Source organism: Sprattus sprattus (assembly GCF_963457725.1).
Source record: "Sprattus sprattus genome assembly, chromosome: 3".
Classification (NCBI taxonomy): Eukaryota; Metazoa; Chordata; class Actinopteri; order Clupeiformes; family Clupeidae; genus Sprattus; species Sprattus sprattus.
Window position 1 is genome coordinate 25424437 of NC_137922.1, and position 19905 is coordinate 25444341.

At 46.7% G+C, this 19905-nt stretch overlaps 1 protein-coding gene and 1 pseudogene across 5 annotated transcripts in view; both read left to right on the top strand.

Annotated features, from left to right (window-relative positions):
• Nucleotides 1-13506, top strand: part of r3hdm1 (R3H domain containing 1) — a 48731-nt gene extending 35225 nt beyond the window's left edge. For 2 of the 4 annotated variants that reach the window (XM_080834506.1, XM_080834509.1), the window contains exons 19-26: nt 4546-4703; nt 5194-5348; nt 7155-7258; nt 10359-10531; nt 11820-11967; nt 12119-12231; nt 12725-12981; nt 13299-13506. In XM_080834506.1, coding sequence (XP_080690632.1) covers nt 4546-4703; nt 5194-5348; nt 7155-7258; nt 10359-10531; nt 11820-11967; nt 12119-12231; nt 12725-12934 — 1061 coding nt within the window. In that variant the 3' untranslated portion in view covers nt 12935-12981; nt 13299-13506. The remainder of the gene's footprint in view (nt 1-4545; nt 4704-5193; nt 5349-7154; nt 7259-10358; nt 10532-11819; nt 11968-12118; nt 12232-12724; nt 12982-13298) is intronic. The other 2 variants (XM_080834507.1, XM_080834508.1) reach the window with 2 other exon arrangements.
• Nucleotides 13188-15161, top strand: LOC308362688 (annotated as a pseudogene). Its single transcript has 2 exons — nt 13188-13200; nt 13299-15161. The product of its transcript is annotated as an uncharacterized misc_RNA (transcript).
• Nucleotides 15162-19905: the final 4744 nt, after the last annotated feature.

The following is a 19905-nucleotide window of genomic DNA, read 5'->3' on the forward strand; positions in this document are numbered from 1 at the left end:
CACACACACACACACACACATGCACACATGCACGCACACACACATGCACACACACACACACATGCACACACGCACACATGCACACACGCACACGCGCATGCACACACACACACACACACACACATACACACACAGTTTTAAACACACACACATAGATGCACTTCCACATGCAAAGAAACAAATTCATGCAAACTCACACACACATATTATGTCTTATACACACACGCACAACCTAAATCTGACGGCCTTGGGGCGTGTGTGTGTAGACAAACACACACACCCCTACTTATATTCATGTTTCTGAACTGTGAGTCCTCCCTCTGTGCATCTCTGCTTACTGATATTTTTCTGAGGTTTTTTTTCTTCTTCTCCCTGAGTTTGCCAGTACTACTACTGCAGCAATAACTGTTGGCATTGGCTAGGGGGCGCTAACATGGGCGAAGCTGCAGTTTTTCTACGCAAAGCGTAGTTTCGAGGTGTTTGTACGCAAAGTTTAGTTTCTAGGTGTTCTTACCTAAAGCATAGTTTCTAAGATCAATTGGGGAGACTGTAATGTCAGCTAGATAACTAGCTATCATTTCATGCAAATGGAACTCTACTTTTTAAACCATTTAAGGTTATTCAAATGTTTCCCTAGCAAGCTAGTTAGCTAGAATAGCAACTAGGCAACCATAGCAACCAGGCGACACCATTTACTGCATAGCCTGAAACAAGAGTTTAATTTCTCAAAATGGGCTTACCAGCAATGGACAGTCTTGGGTTTGAAGTGATCAGAACCACTTGTGTATGATGTTAAATGGCACCACATAGACACAATGGGGCATCAGTGGGGCAAGGGCTTACTCTGATATTAAATTATTTAATGAAGGAGGAGAAGACCCCCCTCCCCCGCCCTTCCCTTCTCTCTCTCCTTCTCTGTGTGTCATTGCTGTATAATGTTGGGGAAACAGTGGCGGTGAACTCCAGGCCCCTGAGAGGAGTGGATCTGATGAGAGCACCGGGGCATTTAACCACCGTATGGGGAGGGGAGGGGGAGGGGAGGGGGGGGGGCGGGGGGGGGTCGCCTCCACTCAATGCCATAGCCCCTGACACTCCGTCTTCAGGCCCTGGCAATTTAACCGTAACTGCTTCTCATCATTCTCTCTCTCCACTCACATTACGGCTGCCCCCACCTCCGCTGCCTCTCTTCCAGTGCACTAATGCCTTCCTTGAGCACAGTAATGGCCGCCCGACACCACGGGGAGATGGCCCCTGCTCACATAGATGGGCACGGGGTGATTTTTTTTTTCTTCTCGCTCCAGTTGTAGACCGGTTGTTTAATAGAGAGGAAAGGCTTGTGAAAGATTGAGTTGTGGTGGACATTTAGGGTCAGAACCTGTGTGTGTGTGTGTGTGTGTGTGTGGGGCACAGTCTGAGATGCCTTAACATTCTTACAGTGTGTGTGTGTCTGTCAGTGTGTGTGCGTGCGTGTTAGAGCATGGATCGGTCCGATTTTTTTTGGGTCCGAGCCCGGCCCGCATCAGACAGAGTAGTAACCGAGCCCTGCCCGGTTCCGACAACCATTCAAGTATTTTGTACAAACCCGAATCGTCTGTTCATACTAATCAACTGTTCATACTAATGCAACATTAATGTACTTTTTTTTTTTACGGATAGCCTGGCTTTATTAAACTCAGGCATCAACAGAAAAATGCTCGCTCATACAAACAAGCACTGTTAAACGCACAAGTGTGCACAAGAAGGCCAATAAGCATATTTAAATTAAATGATTCCCATTGCAAGAACGTGTTGTAAAATGGTGCAGCTCATTTAAGAGCAGTGTGTGGTAGAGCTATAGAGAGAGAGATTGGTGATGGAAGTAGGCTACTTTGAAGGAGCCAAAAACGTATGTGCTGTAACAGTGTTAACCAGTGTGTGAAGAATAAATCCTCAGTGGGCATTTATTTACTAACCAGCAGCAGACGGAAAGGAAAGGGAATTAACCCCGACGTGAAGTACATGTAATACTTCTCCCCTGCAATCTCCAATTACGGTCAGAGACCGATAGCAGGAAAGGTTCACAAAAGGAATGAAATAGCCTACACATTACACACGCTATGCCTAAATAAAACTCACGTTTTATGCTACACCAAAGGAGGCACAACAGACAAGTCTTACCATTGAAAATCTTGCACGCCAACGTTCGATATAAAACTATCTACATCCAACCATTGAGGTTTAATCCATGTTGTTGTGGAGAATTAATTAATCATATTTCATTAAAACTTCACACTTCATACATTGGAAATATCCACCAGCCTAATTGGAATTACGCATCGACTACTAAGCAGAAATATCTCCATACAGTAGATTTCCCTTCAATGCATAATCGTGCTGATGTGTCCGAGCCCGACCCGCTCCAGAGTATAATTTATGAATATTTGACCGAACCCGACCCGGCCCGTCGGGTCCTGACAGGTTCTAACAGGCTCGGGTCGGGTATCCATCCTCTAGTTTGTGTGTGTGTGTTGGAACCTGAAGCAGAGAGGCAGAATGCGGGGCCGAGGCACTGTCTGAGATGCCTTAACATTCTCACAGTGAACCGGTCTCTTTTTCCGCCCCTCACTCCTCTCCTGTGCTCACTCCTCACTCCTCTCCTAACCTCTACAGCCGACTTACTCCTCTCCTGTGCTCCCACCTCTCCTGTGCTCCCTCCTCTCCTGTGCTCACCTCTACCTCTACATCTCTGTATGGACCAACCCAGCACGGCTCACCCTTTAATCTAGTAACGCTGCTCATATAAACCCTATACTCTCTTACTCAGTCATCGCCAGCTAACCTCAGAGATGATGCTGTGTAATGTTGTGTTAAAATATAATGTGTGTACGGATCGATACTGAGATACGTGAGCTTTGTACGCAGACCCCTACTGTAGGGTTATGTTTGTGTTTATGCGTGCAGTTTCTTTTGCAACCCTGGTGTTACTCAGAACCTTATCGATCAGCTTGTAAGCGCTGAAAAATGGGATGCAAAGATTTTTGTGCGTGCGTTCGCTGAAATGTTCATATCTTCAGGCAGTGTGTACAGAGCTGCTGCTCAGTCTTCTCGCATTTTTTGACTGCATAATGTGAAGAGCGCTTCGGCTACCCCCACGCAGTGTGTGGGCGGAGGGGTGGGGGGGGTCTAAGAGGAGGGGTGAGGTCTCCATGGGAACAGCTCGATGCTTGTTGGAAATTGCCTTTTTCTCTGGGATGTCAGCGAGACAGAGGGCTAGAGATCGAGAGCGTTCACCTCTTTTTAAAAGCACAAAAAGCCCTGAACACAAAACACAGGCCGATAAGAGCTGCTTTCACAAGGTGCCCTGTTTGGAACGGAGCGCCATGGCCCCCCTCCTCCTCCTCCTCCTCCTCCCCCCTCGCTTACACTCGCTACCCTCTATCTCTATCTATTTCTGTCTCTCTCACTCTTTCGCTTTCTGTCTTTCCTTCTCGCTCCCCCCTCCCTCCCCCTCTCCTCTTGTAGAATAGAGTGCTTTTTCTCCTTTGTCCTCCCTGTCTACCAGAGCAGCCGGTGGTAGGTGTGTGAGGCCGGCGTTATAAATAGCTGGAGAGTCTGTTCCGACTCTAATGGGACGCCATTGTGTCCGTTCCTTTCTCTCTCCCCGTGGCCACCTTCTCCTCCTCCTCATTTGGCTGCAATTGATTGCAGGTTACCTGAATATGAGAGGGGGAGAGAGACTGATGGGGAGAGGTGAAGGGGAACCATTAGGAAGAAGCGAGAGAGCGTGAGGAAATGATGGACAGGTGGAAGCAAAAAAGAGGAGAGGAAGGCGGGGAGAAAATGAGGCCGTCAGCCGCGGGTTGGTCTGTCAATGCCGGCGAGATCCGCCCTCCCCGCGGTGAAATCATTGACCCAGAGCCTCCTTGCTGGCAACCTTGACATAAACAGCAAGATGCCTGAAAAGCTGCCATGTTTTTTTTATATATATATATATATATATATATATATATATATATATATCCCCTTCGTATGACCGACCTTTTTTTCCTAGGTTTTTCTGTCTTCTCTGTGTTTGTACTTTAAGTCTCAGTGACCTTTCACGAGGAAAAGAGAAAGCTTGTCTTGACACGAACGATTTATTGATTACATTTTTTCCCCCCATCTTTCTTCCTGGCCATGTTTTGTATGAAGTAGTATCTTTAAGATGAGCTATTGATGTTTTCTTTTACACCGGCCACCCCCTTTGTCTTTCATTTAGAAAACGTATGCACTAACGCTTTCAAGTCCTCCTTTCATTTTTTTGTGTCATAAAGATCATGTTTAACTTTTTCTTTTTCTTTTTTTATGCTCCATTCTGCAAATAAAATGTTTTCTATCTCCATTGCCTTGTGGCCTGGAGAAGTAGTAGTGTGTTGGGCCTCTTTACATTTTGTCCTCTGCAACTTTAATTCTAATGTTGGAAATAAAATGTCTGTGTGTGTATGAGCAAGAGAGTAAAACATGCATTCCATGTCTCACCACCTCTCCCTCCTCCTCCTCTCCTCTTCCTCCTCCTCCTCTCTCAAGGTTATCAGACTGTGATGCCAAATCAAACTCCTGGCTACCAGAGTGTGGTGGGAGTGCAACAACCTCAGAATCAAAGCCTGGTGAGCAACCAGCACGGCAATATGGGCAATCACATGCAAGGCATGATGGTCCAGTACCCTCCAATGCCATCCTATCAGGTGAGGCCCCACTCTCACACACACTCACACACAAAAAAACACACACATACACAGGCATTCTGTTTACAGCATAACAACATACCCCTGCCACACACATATATGCACCTATACATACACACGCACGCACGCACACACACACACACGCACACAGGCAAAGGGGGAGGCCTTCTGTTTTCAACATACCCCTCCCCATATGCACATATGTATACACACACACACAAACACACACACACACACACACACACCATTCCCATCCCAAACCTGATTAATGAAATCAATCGCAGGTGGAAATTGAAGGGAGACCTGTTCTCTCCTCTGGGAGAGTGTGCGCTGTGGAAACGTCATTTATTTCCTCAGATTTATGATTTCATTTTTGCCCGTGTTCGTGTGTGTGTGTGTGTGTGTGTGTTTGTGTGTCCGTGTACATGTGTGTACGCCTGTGTGTGTGTGTGTGTGTGTGTGTGTGTGTGTGTGTGTGTGTGTGTGCTAGCAGGTATCAATGCCCCAAGGATCTCAGAGCATGCCTCAACAGACATATCAGCAGCCAATCCTGATCCCCAACCAGGCAGGCCAGGGGCCCATGCAGTCATCAGGCATGCAGGTCTACTACAGCGTGCTGCCTCCCAACCAGCACACCACAATGAGGTAACACACACACACACACACACACACGAACACACACATATATATATGCAGGTCTTCTACAGTGTGCTCCCTCCCAACCAGCACACCACAATGATGTAATACACACACTCACACACTCACGCACACCAAATTGAGGTAATACACGCAAACTCACACTCACACGCACACTTGCACACACTCACTCACTCACTCGCACACACACACACACACCACGATGAGGTAATACATACACACACTCATACTCACGCACAACTCACGGTTATGGTCATTTTGTACCACAGACTGTCAGACGATAGTGTTTATTCTAATGAAGGTAGAGGGGCACATCCAAATGGAGACGCTCGGTGTGTCTCTGCACCTCGCTCTCCTCCCCAGACAGATGATGAGTCTGAGTTTAGGTGCCCTACTCGACAGGACACACACACACATACACACACGCACACCTTTGAGTTTAAGTGCCCTACTTGACAGCACAGGGGGGGCATTAATCAGGGCCCCACTCTGCGTGGGGCAAACTGAGGCAGGGGTGACCCCCAGGGCGACCCCAGGCCACTCTCTCCAGTGCTGCCCTGGCGATTTACAGCAGATGTCTAATGCCCCAGATAGTGCACTCAGGCACAACGCCGACCTTCAAGACGAGAAAAAGGGAATATATCTGAGACTGTGTGTGTTTAAGAGTACAGTCCTGAGAGTGTGTGTGTGTTTAATATATCTGTGACTGTGTTTAAGAGTACAGTCTTGAGACTGTGTGTTTAAGAGTACAGTCCCGTAGAGGTCAGAGAGTCCAAGTGCATCAAGTCTGAATTGCAACTCCTTCAGTGGTCAATATGCTCACCCACAGCAAATGCACATTGTTTGACATAACATTTTTCTTGAAAACACGCATATGGTCATCATACACACACACACACACACACACACACTCTCACTGCAGAGATGCCAGCCAGCAGGCCATTTCATGATGCTCCACTGTGTATAATTATATGTGATTTTAATGGGACTAGGGAAATGGGAGAATAAACACACCATTGGTACCATCTTAGTGTGTGTGTGCGCGCTGTAGGACTATTACAGCAGGGGCACTAATAAGCCTGTTCCACTGGCGATCTGGGAGGATAAGGAGAGCTTGGTGTGCTGAACGCGAGAGGACGCTTGCGTCAGCTCCTTCTCTCCGAGGATGGAGAGCCTTTTTTAGCACCAGTCTCCCGTGATTTATAAGATGGGAGATTCTGCGAGCCTTAACATAACTCCACTCCCAGCAGGCTCTTTCTTTTCTCAACTCTCTTTTTGTCTGGGTTGTCTTTTTCTTTTGCTCTCTCTCTCTCTCTCTCTTTCGCGCTCTCTCTCTCGCTCTCTCTCTATCTCTCTCTCTCTCTCTCCCAGCCTTGTAAATTAATAGACCTATGAGCAGAGGGTAGGTGTGGGGCGCGGCTTAACATTTCCAGCAGACTGCCCCCTCCCCCCCCCCCCCAGCCCCTCATTCTTCTGCTGACTGCAAAGGTCAGGGCCTGCGCTGAAAAGAGTCTCCCTGCTGCTGAGGTGCTGACTGGGGGGTCCAGCCTCTCCCTCTGTTCCTCTTCCTCTCTCCCTCTCCTCTCTCTCTCTTTCTCTCTCTCCCCCTCTCTCCCCATCCACTTTATTTATTGTGTGCAGGAAGATAAAGCAGCTTGGTAGGGGTGGGTAGGGTGTTTTTGGTGGCTGCTGCAGCAACATGTCCTTGATTCACCTACATGAGTGTACCTGTCATTAATGGTGTCTGTGTGTGTGTGTGTGTGTGTGTGTGTGTGTGTGTGTGTGTGTCTGCAGCTCCACAGTGGGTTTCCTGTCCCCGCCAGGCTCGGAGCAGATGCCGTTCCCCAGGGCCAACTCCCCCTGCAGCTCTCAGCCAATCCCGACGCAGCCCTGCTCAGGTAGCCAACCACAGCACACCACACATGTGTCCCCTGATGCCCACAAACTGGGAGATGTCCACAGTCTTAGAAGCCTACGCAAGCCACACAGTGGCTCTAACACACACACTTGGCCACCACATCAAGTTTGATGGATGTAGACTGTACCATGAAAAGCTGTAGCCTACAATTCAGGAGGTGTTGAGTCGATATGCAAGAATAAAACGTCATCAGTGTTTAATTAGCTATTAAAGTTTAAATCATTAGCGCTAATCACAAAGCTCAAACGACGGTAGCTAACGATTTAGAAACTTACCTGCACTGTAACTAACAGGCAAATAATTGTTTAGATATTTATAGTTAAAATAATTATAGGTTTGAATTGGTTACCCACTGACACATCACAGTGACTCTGATCTGTTGCGCTCTTCCTATTGGTTGGCCAGTAGACATATCGTTGGTAGCAGCAGTGATATTGTGAAATGTTCATCCGACATTTCTGACACCGTCCCTGGGGTTAGGGCTTTCCTCTGGTCCAGAACACACAAGACCACCAAGAGAGGTGCACAGATGGCATGGTCTTGAGTTTAAAGATGTCCCCATGTTTCTTCCCCATTTGTCATCAGAGCCAATACAGAGGGGGGGAATAGTTCGTTTTAATCTGACCTTGACATATGAACATGACTTTAGGACCACACACTTCCTGCGTATGAACATCACTATAGGAACACACACTTCCTGCGTATGAACATTTACTATAGGAACACACACTTCCTGAGAATGAACATCACTATAGGAACACACTTCCTGAGAATGAACATCACTATAGGAACACACACTTCCTGAGGGCTCCTACTCGGCCTGAGAAATGTGGAAATGAATGAAACCATGTCCCTACAATGGAAGATTATGAAATGACGATGACCATGTCAAGTGTTCTGGTTATCAATTTCATGTGCTGGAAGAAAATGTATGTTAATATGTACAAACAACTTGTTCTACCCCACAAAATGAATTAAAAAAGGATATAAATGATTCTTTTCTAGGGTAAAGTCCTTACTCTGCATGTGTACTTAATGGCTAGGTACATATCTATCGAGTTGTTTTGGTAAGATATCGTAGATGTTCCAAGGGATGCAATATTTCTCGTCGCTAATCAAAGAAACAAAGATTGAGGTTTTATTAATTTATTTATTAGTCCAGTTCCAATTTTAGCTTTGGAAGACGAAAAAACTAAAACTGAATATGAAGTCAATTAGTTTGCCTCAAAGTTTCAACTTCCATCCTAGTTGACTGTTGCTGTTTCACACACAATTGATGATGATTCACGGGGGACTTAGAATGAGGGGAAACTGGAAGGACTGGATGCTGAAAGTGTGAGCATGACTTGATGTGCCAAAATTATTCTGACAATTCTGGCGAATACACACACACACACACACACACACACACACACACACACACACACACACAGAGAGAGTAGTGCTGGAACGTGAAGTCCTCTATCACGTAGGAATATGAATGAGTACACAGCCTCCTGAGATTGGATTACCTGTCTTTTTACACACACACACACACACACACACACACACACACACACACACACACACACACACAGCCTCCTGAGAGTGGAGAACCTGTCTTTTCTGAAAGATCTTTGAAGGAAATTGTTATGAGCAGATCTCTCCACAATCATCCTCATTATTGAGATATATTTTTTTCTTTCTTTCTTTCTTTCCGGGGGGGGGGGGGTGTGAGGGTAGTGTGTGTGTGTGTGTGTGTGTGTGTGTGTGTGGGACTTGCAGGTGATCAAAACGCACACCCAAGCAAATCCTTGCAAACGCAGTGGCCTTTACTGCGACTCCTGGCAATTGAATGACTTTCCATCAGTGATTTAGTCAATAATGAAGCACATCGCAGTGGTGCCTGTCCCTCCAGCTATCTGAACATACAGCATCATTTCGGGCCACCGCGCATGTGAAGCTCTCAGAGAAATCGTCTTAATTGTGGGTGGGTGTGTGTGTGTGTGTGTGTGTGTGTGTGTGGTGGGGGGGTTTGGTAGAGAGAGTCTAAGGGGGAAGGAATTTCTATCGAGATAAACACTCTGGTGGGGGGGTGCAATTTACAAAGGTGTCCTCTGAACTTTGAGTATCTGAGAGAGTGTGTGTGTGTGTGTTTCTCCTCACAGACACACCCTCAGAGAGAGATGCACATCCTATCAAGCTCCTTGTTTGTTTTTTCCATCACTCTTGAGATAATTGAAACCTGTCGTCTCCTCGCTGAGAGACAGACCTCCCTCCTGTGTGAGCGTGTCTAGAGGTCGGGCAGAGGTCATTGGCCCGCTCAGCCCCCTTCGTCGCTGCTCGTACATGATTGGTTAGTTGGCCACGCGGGAACAATAACCCAATGGAGTTTTAATGTCTCCGTGCCCTTGGCAGCGATTGGCCACTTGATGAATTATTTATGCTTCAACAGCACATCTTCTTGGGCAAATATCACATTTAATGACTTGTGGTGTATTACACGCTTTCATTCTTCTCGGCCAACGCATAGGTTAATGATATGCTTCATTAGAGGGGCTGGGATAGCAGGTGGAGACAAAAGGAGGAGGGGGGGCGGAGGGGGTGTGTGTGTGTGGTCTCCCCCCTTGATGTGCAAGAGGAGAGAGTCCGCACAAAAAAACACGAGTGTCTCGGGAGAACTGATCCGCTAGTCCATACTAATGTCAGTTTACATTCCAAGAATACGAGGCAATTTAAATGCAAGAGCATGTGTGCAGTGTTGTGCTATTCAGACATTAGTGGCCATTATTACACAGAAATGAAGAAATGAGTAGCAATCAGAGCAAGGGATTGTGGGTAGGTTCTGCAGCTGTTGCAGTCAGAGCAAGGGATTGTGGGTAGGTAAGGCAGCTGTTTCAGTCAGAGTAAGGGATTGTGGGTAGGTTAGGCAGCTGTTTCAGTCAGAGCAAGGGATTGTGGGTAGGTTAGGCAGCTGTTTCAGTCAGAGCAAGGGATTGTGGGTAGGTTGTGCAGCTGTTGCAGTCAGAGCAAGGGATTGTGGGATGTTGGGATGTTGTGACCTGACGTGTGTGTTTGTTTGTTTGTGTCTGTGTTGGCAGGTGTGCACGTGCCCCCTCAAGGTGGGGGGGTTGTGATGATGCAGCTGACGGTGCCCCCCTCCCACCAGACGCGCACCCTCTCCCCCCAGCAGTGGAAGCACAACAAGTACTACAGCCTGGACCACCAGCGCAGCCTCAAGGCCCCCGACCCCACGCCTCTAGACACCTCGCAGGTACTGTGTGTGTGTGTGTGTGTGTGTGTGTGTGTGTGTGTGTGTGTGTGTGTGTGTGTGAGAGAGAGAGAGAGAGAACGAACTTTGGGCACCTTCCAGGTACACAGGAAAAAATATTCTGCAGCTCTCAGGCAGTCTCTAGTCAGGTGTGTGTGTGTGAGAGAGATAATTCAACCGTGCATATTAATTTGATTTATTGAGTGTGTGCGTGTGTGAGAATTCCACTGCCATTTACTGAGTTAATTAGTAATTTGTGAATAGGGTCATGCTGGTGTAATACCTCACTAATGGATCTTAATTGACAGGAGTGTGAGTGGGCCATAGTGCCGATTACTGTGATATTCACTGCTCCAGGTGTGAGTCTAAACCAGTTGATGATGATGCATGCGCATACATACACACTACGAATATCATATTTGTATCATCCTCATACTGATCTTCACTATCACAGTGTTGTTGTTCTACGTAACTGGTGCCCTAGACAGCAGGGAATGCTGATGTACCCTTCAGAGGACACACTCACACTCACACTCACTCACACACACTCACACACTCACTGACACTCGCACACTCACTCACAGAGGTCGCAGTGCAGTTTTCAATGAAGATTTATTAGACTTTGCCAATAGATGTCTTGAAATTCCTTAAGGAGAGTTTCATCTGAGTGTAACAGCTTTCTAAATTCCCCACAGCGGAGCAGGTGTTGACACTTGGGTCCACATATTGTTTTCCTTGCCACAACAGGCTCTAGGCTGGGTCTGGAGACATTAGGCGGTTGGTGTGAAGTGCCGTTTAGTGAAATGATGTGTGTGTGTGTGTGTGTCTGTGTGCTATCAGGGCACCAATAAACACACACGCACACACATCAGAAAACACACACACACACACACACACACACAGAGTGTGATCCTCGGAGGAGAAGGGGCCGAAGAACAGGAAATGGAACTGAATGGGCGTCTGCAGAGTCTATTGAACCGTTATTACACTTGAGGGGGGAGAGATCTGGGTTTGTTTTTTCATAGAAGAGAGGGAAAACATGTTGCAGAAAGGGCAAAAACAAACAAACAGGTGAACTAAAACTGGGCAATCAACATGGGCATCACATAATGTGAACAGGAGGGGGAAGGACCTCTTAAGTGTAAGGGATTCAATAGCAGTGAACGCTCTGTCAATGTGTGCTGCATTGTTATGGCATGACCTTGAGCTGTGTGTTTGTGTGTGTGTGTGCCTGTGTGTGTGTGTGTGCCTGTGTGTGTGTGTGTGTGTGTGTGTGTTTTGGCCTCCACAGAACAGCCCCCAGCTGGGCAGTCCCTCCGGCTCCCCCGCGCCCCCCTCCCCCACCCCTGCCCACCTGGCCAACATGAAGAACGTCCGTCCTGGCCTTGCCCCCCTACCCATCATGCCTCACTTCTCCCGACCCTTCGTCCCTGGCCAAGGTGAGCTCACCGCACGGGAGGACGGGGGGTGGGTGGGGGTGATGGAGGGGTGTGTGAACCAGATTCTCTGAGCCGCGTGTTTGTGTGTGCGCCTGTGTGTGCGCCTGTGTGTGTGGTTTTTTGATTCGTCCTGATGTTGCGCCCCCTTCAGGTGACACGCGGTACCCACTCCTGGGGCAGCCCCTACAGTATAACCCCCCCATCCGGCCCCCCCTGCTCCACGGGTCCCATATGGTTGCCAACCACCACCACCACCACCACCAGGTGAGTCCACTTCCTCTTCTCAGCCAGACTATGTTTCCCAGCATGCATTTGCAGCTCATTCGGTTGACCAGGATTTTCACACCTGAGATAAAGACATGAAACTTTGACACCCGCTTGGGTTACGTTGGGTAACGTTTATTGTCACATTCATTCAGTGACCTAAGAGGCAGATTGTAGCTTTGAGACCATGGAGAATTTTTAAAGACATCTTCAAATTCTCCCTCCCTATAGTTTCACAAAATACTTGTTTCTTTTAAAAAGAAGAAAAAATCCATTGTTGGCAAAAGCCTGGCTAATTATTTTTAGCTTTAGCATGGCGCTCAACGGCACGCTAGTCTCTGACATGACGCAGAATATTCAGCAAAAACTTGGAATCACCTCATCTATCAACATCACTATGCCAACCTGACAGACACACACACACACACACACACACACACACAGAGTCTGTAAATGCCGATGCAGTACTGACTGCTGTCCCCCTCTCCTCCAGGGCCCGTTGGGTATCCGCCAGGGCGGGCGGGGCCGGCGGCCGACGCGGAAGTCTCTCTCCACTGACCTGAGTGTAGGTGACGCTGCAGGGAACGGAGTGGGGGGGGGCTGGGGTCCGCAGGGTCCTGCTTCAGCTCAGCCCCCAGCCCAGCGCTCCTCACTCCCAGCCCCGCCAGCCAGCTACTACTATTACTGCAACCCCCGCTCCTGAGGCGCCTCCAACACATGCATTACTGCAGCAGATTTACAAGTGTGTGGGTGGGTGTGTTTAGAGAGTGTGTGTGTGTGTGTGTGTTTGGTGCAGTCATATGAGAATGTATTTTTTCTTTGAGATTCAATCCTGAGAACATATTAGTTGAACATAAGTTCATCAGTGAAGTTACCATAAAAAAACTAGGATAATTTTTATTTGATTTATGCTACTATGGATTTAATTTAATAATGTCAAAGAGTTCCTATTGCTAATGATTGCAATAGGTGTGTTCTCTGAATGATACCTCAACAATACACTAATTAGTTTCTGTCTTTTATTCTTTGTGTGTGTGCGTCTGTCTGTCTGTCTGACCCGTGGGCAGTGAGCGGGCGTGTTTTGGAGGTGACGGACATGCTGGATGGGCTGAGCCGTGGCGAGGCGGACTCTACTGGGCGAACTGAGCCAGGCTGGAGCCGCCATAAGATGGCTGCCGACGCAGCACCCACCTCCCCCTCCATCTCCCCCTGCCCCCCCACATGCCCCCCAACCCGCCCATATGCCCCTGCGTCTGCAGCCAAGGCCGGCGGGGGTCGCCCTGGACATCGGCTACCCTCACCGCCCCCAGCAAGGCGCCAGCCGCAGCCTCCACCATCCTGGCCCTGTTCCCCCCGCCCCCCACCCCTCGCCCGCTCAGAGTGCCCTGCTCAAGCACAACCGCTCGCCCCTCACCCCTAACCACCTTCTGGCTACGAACTAGCAGGAGACCCGTCAACACACACGCCCTGGAGTGCACCTGCTCCTAGTGAGGACTGGGAGGGAAGGGGGGGTTAACACACACACACACACACACACACATACACACAACCCCCCCACCCCACCCCACAACAACCCTTCCACCGCCATGGCCTTGGCCTCCGCTGTCTCCCACACACACACACACACACACACACACACACACCTGCTCCCACTGTTGGCTTAACACACACACAGCGCGCATACACAATGGGATTTTCACTCGAGTTATAAGGGACTATTTTTTTGGGGGTGGGTGGGGATGTGTCGTATTTGTTATGCTCTCTAGAGAAAAAGATGGAAGAAATCGGCCATCGGACAAGATAATATTTATACACACAAATACACAGAAGAAAACGACAAGCAAAACACAATGAAGTTACAAATCTTAACCTGTCTATTTTTTTTTTTCTTTCCTCATTTTTAAAAGATATGACCAGGACACTTCACAAAAAAACAAACGGGCAGCCGCATGTAGTTTCTTTTCCTTGTTGTTGTTATTATTATTATTATTTTTATTTTGTATGTGGAATTTCCGTGCCAGGCTCCAAAAACCGACTCCCTCGACTGCTCAGACGCGTGTCCCTCCTCTGGTTTCTCACTCCCGGACCCCTCCCTGCCATTAGCATTTTCTCTTTCTCTTCTTCCCTTTTGAAAAATCACATTATTATTCGTGTTTCTGTTGAGACGGGGGGCGCTGCATCGTCTTGCTTCCCTCTCACGCGTGCAGCTCGCTCGCTCGCTCTCTCTCTCTCTCGGGTTTGTCTACCCCGTCACAGCGACGCGTGAAATGCCATCGACTTTCTGTGAAAACATCTCGCGCAGCAGAATCAATCATTATTAATCTTCTTTTTTTTCTTTTCTCCGTGCCTTCTAAACCACATCTCTGCAGATCCATCCTTCTGACAGCGTGGAACACACACACTGTCACTTGGTAAGGGGGGGAGAGGAGAGGACAGCCACACTCCATAAATAGTAAATAATTTATTATAGTACCTGAATAATTCAATCACTTCCCCCTCACGGTGAATGTCATGCTGGTAACAGCCACAAATGGGAGTGTGAATATGACGTGTTGGTTTCTGCAAACCTTTTTTTTTTGGTTTTGATATTTTAACCTAATTTAAAATCGTATCTTTTTTGCATATTTTTGCGGTCTTTAAGCTTAGTGCCCCGATCTCTCTCGCCTGTTTGCTGCCGTCTTCCCCCCTCACGTGCGGTCAAGCGCCACAAGACTTGCGTTCAAAGGTTTTCTTCACCTTACCCCCATTTTTATAAGGAAAATAATCATCCCATTTTCAAGGTTCACTGGAAAAAAAACTGTTTGCACATTTCCGCAATCCCACCTACCTTCCTGTTCCCTTTTATGTTTGTTGATGATGTGTGGACTCTGAAAGGCTGTCAAATGTTTGCTGGTGCAAGTTGTTTTTATTTCAGTTTGAAACCAATAAATGTTTACACCAAATCACGATCTCCTTTTAATGTACCATTTAAACACGGTGGGCTGTTGTATTACGGAAAGTTTTCTAGTGAGAGAAACGCTAAACACACACCGGGAGAAAACCACTAACGGGCTGAAAGCGATGTGCCTGGAATGAAACGGCAGGAGATTGCTGTCGGTATCGGTCGCATTGTCTTCCCAATCAGGTAAATATGTATGGTAAGTCGTGACTGCCCTCTGGTGGCGTTATCACGTAATCGCGGATGTGTGTTCTCTGTCGAACACTTCGCTGTTAAAGCCATTACCTCATCTGAAAGTGTCGTTCTGGCGGATACCTATGATGTAAAATCTACAACCGAAAAATCTACAGTACATTCTCTTGACATTTAAATACATGTGGTGGTTTGATGGTGTTATGAAATTAAAGTATACTAGTTCTCTTTCCAAGCAAGCACTTTAATGTGTCGTCCATCAAGTAGTCTGATCCTGCAGAGGTTTTTAATTTAACGAACTGGGCAGGCTGATGTTGCCTTATTTAAATGCGATGGAACATTTTACCTTAACCTTTGAGATGTCATCTAAGGATTCCAGCTTGTTGACATAGTTGTGCCGTTCGGGCTGAGGTGTTCTCGAAATGGGCTGTGAAGAAGGATATTTGGCACGGAGGTCCTGAAGGATCTCCCAGGACAGATCAAATATATGTCAGTGAACGGTGGGGCAATGTGATCTTTTGTACAGCAAGATGCAGCTTTTATTATTTTAACTTTTACAACAAGGAGAAAACGGTTACATTATGAAATTAGTAAAAGTACATTAGAAAAAAACTAAAACACAACAGCATCTCAGATTGATGTAGCCTACACAACAGCAGAGGGTACAATGATAATGTGCAACTAGAAAATGCATTTCCTGAAGGAAATACCAGTGCATGAAATGCAAAAGTTAGGAAAGGAAGAAGAAAAGAAAGAAGAGGGAAAGAAGAAAGGAAAGAAGAGTGGAAGAAGGAAAGAAGAGTGAAGAAAGGAGAGAAGAGAGGAAGAAGGAAAGAAGAGTGAAAGAAGAAAAGAAAGAAGAGTGAGGAAAGGAAAGAACAGTGGAAGAAGAAAAGAAAGAAGAGTGAAAGAAAGAAATCATAGTTGAAGAAGGTAAGAAGAGTGAAAGAAGGAAAGAAGAAAAGAGTGAAGAAAGGAAAGAAAAGTGAAAAAAGGAAAGAGTGGAAGAAGGAAAGAAGAGTGAACAAGAGTGAAAGAGAAAAAGAGAGTGAAAATATTGAAAAAAGGAGATAAAAATGGAGTGAAGAAGAGAGATTGAGTGTGAGAGAAAGTAGACTGAGAGGGATAGAGAGAAAGATGGAGAGAGAAAAAAGTAGAGAATGGAAGGTGTCTTAATGTTCCTAGTTACAGTTAAATTGAGAGGGACAGAGAAAAGGTTCCTTGGATTTGGCGCAGGTGTCAGTGGAGCACAGGTGCAAGCCAGTTTAAAGACCCTATTATGATGTCATAATGGCCCAATGTAAGTCAATGGGAACATTTCGATTCGTTTTTATTTAATATCTTAAAAAGTATAAAGTTTAGAAAAGTGAAAAATACATAGCATAAGTGTCCTTTACAAGACCTACGCGACAAAGTTTGAATGAAGTTTCTACGTTAAACGGTTCGGGCTGAATTAATCGCAGAAAAAGGTAAGAAGAACTAGAAAATGCATTTTCTGAAGGAAATACCAGTGCATGAAATGCAAAAGTTAGGAAAGGAAGAAGAAAAGAAAGAAGAGTGAAAGAAGGAAAGAAGTGTGGAAGAAGGAAAGAAGAAAGGATAGAAGAGTGAAGAAAGGAGAGAAGAGAGGATGAAGGAAAGAAGAGCGAAAGAAGGAAAGAAGAGTGAAAGAAGGAAAGAAGAAAGGAGAGTGAGGAAAGAAAAGTGAAAGAAGGAAAGAAGAGTGGAAGAAGGAAAGAAGAGTGAAAGAGAAAAAGAGAGTGAAAATATTGAAAAAAGGAGATAAAAATGGAATGAAGGAGAGATTGAGTGTGAGAAAGTAGACTGAGAGGGATAGAGAGAAAGATGGAGAGATGGAGAGAAAAAAGGAGAGAATGGAAGGTGTCTTAATGTTCCTAGTTACAGTTAAATTGAGAGGGACAGAGAAGAGGTTCCTTTGATTTGGCGCAGCTGTCAGTGAAGCACAGGTGCAAGCCAGTTTAAAGACCCTATTATGATGTCATAATGGCCCAATGTAAGTCAATGGGAAAATTTCGATTCGATTTTATTTAATATCTTAAAAAGTATAAAGTTTAGAAAAGTGAAAAATACATAGCATAAGTGTCCTTTACAAGACCTACGCGACAAAGTTTGAATGAAGTTTCTACGTTAAGCGGTTCGGGCTGAATTAATCGCAGAAAAAGGTAACAAAAATAAGAAGAAGAAGAAGAAGAAGAAGAAGAAGAAGAAGAAGCCTAGGAATAACAATACAGGGCATTTCATGCACTGTTATAAGAAGAAGAAGAAGAAGCCTAGGAATAACAATACAGGGCATTTCATGCACTGTAATAAGAAGAAGAAGAAGAAAATGCCTAGGAATAACAATACAGGTCATTTCATGCACTGTAATAAGAACATTCAAGAACATCCCTGATCCCATGATGGCAGGCACAAGGCTCTATGAAGGTCAGGTACGGTTCCCAAATGTTACAGATTAGGTCCGTTTCTGATCGTAATAAACATGTAAGCTACTGTCAAACAGCGCCCTCTGCCTTTTACAGTCGGTACTTTGTCATTAATCCACTGCAATTAAATGTTCTTCCTCGCAGCAAGTAAGCATACAGTACAGACGTGTCTTGATATATATCTGAACTCTTAAGTGGTATTGGCTATTCTACCCAGTCCCTCTACAGTTATCCAACCTTATTGTAGCTGCGCTTGCTGCCGGTATTAAAGGCTTGTCCGGGAGCACCATCTCTAGATAATGCTCCGATGGCCTGGGTGTAGGGATTTCGGATAGATTCTTTGAGCCTTGTCCCAGCCCAAAGATCTGCCACATCTCCTGCACAGCGTAGTGCACAAGCATCTCCACCTCAGCAGCGTAGTGCACAAGCATCTCCACCTCCTGTCTGGTGGGAGGTGTGCCCAGTGCCTCCTCCTGTCTGGTGGGAGGTGTGGCTATGGCCTCCTCATGTCTGGTGGGAGGTGTGACTAGGGCCTCCTCCTGTCTGGTGGGAGTAGAGGAGCTTATCGGTGTCACAGAGGGCGACCAGGTTACTATCTTAGATGAGCTAACGGCAGACATCCCAGAGAGTATCTTTCTCTGAAATGAACCAGAGTGGCTTCAGAATCTCAGGCACTAAAATGCACTTATTTCATAAATATCCTTTGTTGGTGACAGTATGTGTTCATCAGCTGAAGGGGTAGTGCAGGTGGGTATGGGCTGGTGTTACTTTAGGGTTGTGTCCCCATCTGGGTCTGCAGCCAAACCTTTATTCTCAGCAAGATGTTGTCCTTGTTTGGGCCTTGCGCATGTGGGTAGGCACAGGGATGGGACCGAGGTTTAAAAAAAAAAAAATGGACTGAACAAAGACATTGTGTTAAAAGCACAAAAGGTTATTCTTTAACAAATTAATTATTTTAATGTATTGATCTCACCTTCACCATTAAGGACTGGATCATGCCATCAGTTTGGCCTCCATGACATGAGAACTCCAATGAGGGTGGCATGTAGAGGAGTGGCACGTGTGGAAGGGTGGCATGTAGAGGAGTGGCACGTGTGGAAGGGTGGCATGTAGAGGAGTGGCACGTGTGGAAGGGTGGCATGTAGAGGAGTGGCACGTGTGGAAGGGTGGCATGTAGAGGAGTGGCACGTGTGGAAGGGTGGCATGTAGAGGAGTGGTACGTGTAGAAGGGTGGCATGTAGAGGAGTGGCACGTGTGGAAGGGTGGCATGTAGAGGAGTGGCACGTGTGGAAGGGTGGCATGTAGAGGAGTGGCACGTGTGGAAGGGTGGCATGTAGAGGAGTGGCACGTGTGGAAGGGTGGCATGTAGAGGAGTGGCACGTGTGGAAGGGTGGCATGTAGAGGAGTGGCACGTGTGGAAGGGTGGCATGTAGAGGAGTGGCACGTGTGGAAGGGTGGAACGTGTGGAGGGGTGGAACGTGTGGAGGGGTGACACGTGCGGAGGGTGGCATATGTGGAACTTCCCCACCGTGTGGCTCACCTGAAATTGTAATCGCACATCCTGCCGGAATAATGCACATATATGCACATATATATGCACACAATAATGCACACATACGACATCTAGCCGTCGTCAGACACTGACTGGGAGGCAGCCGGCTCCTTTACCTGAGGGCACAGAGAGAGCGAGCAGGTAACTAGTTGTTTGGCCGCACTGGAGGGACTGGGACACTCTCAGGATGATGGATGAAGCAGTCTTTATTGCCTGCACAATGGGTCATCAAATACTCTCAGGATGATGGATGAAGCAGTCTTTATTGCCTGCACAATGGGTCATCAAATACTCTCAGGATGATGGATGAAGCAGTCTTTATTGCCTGCACAATGGGTCATCAAATACTCTCAGGATGATGGATGAAGCAGTCTTTATTGCCTGCACAATGGGTCATCAAATACTCTCAGGATGATGGATGAAGCAGTCTTTATTGCCTGCACAATGGGTCATCAAATACTCTCAGGATGATGGATGAAGCAGTCTTTATTGCCTGCACAATGGGTCATCAAATACTCTCAGGATGATGGATAAAGCAGTCTTTATTG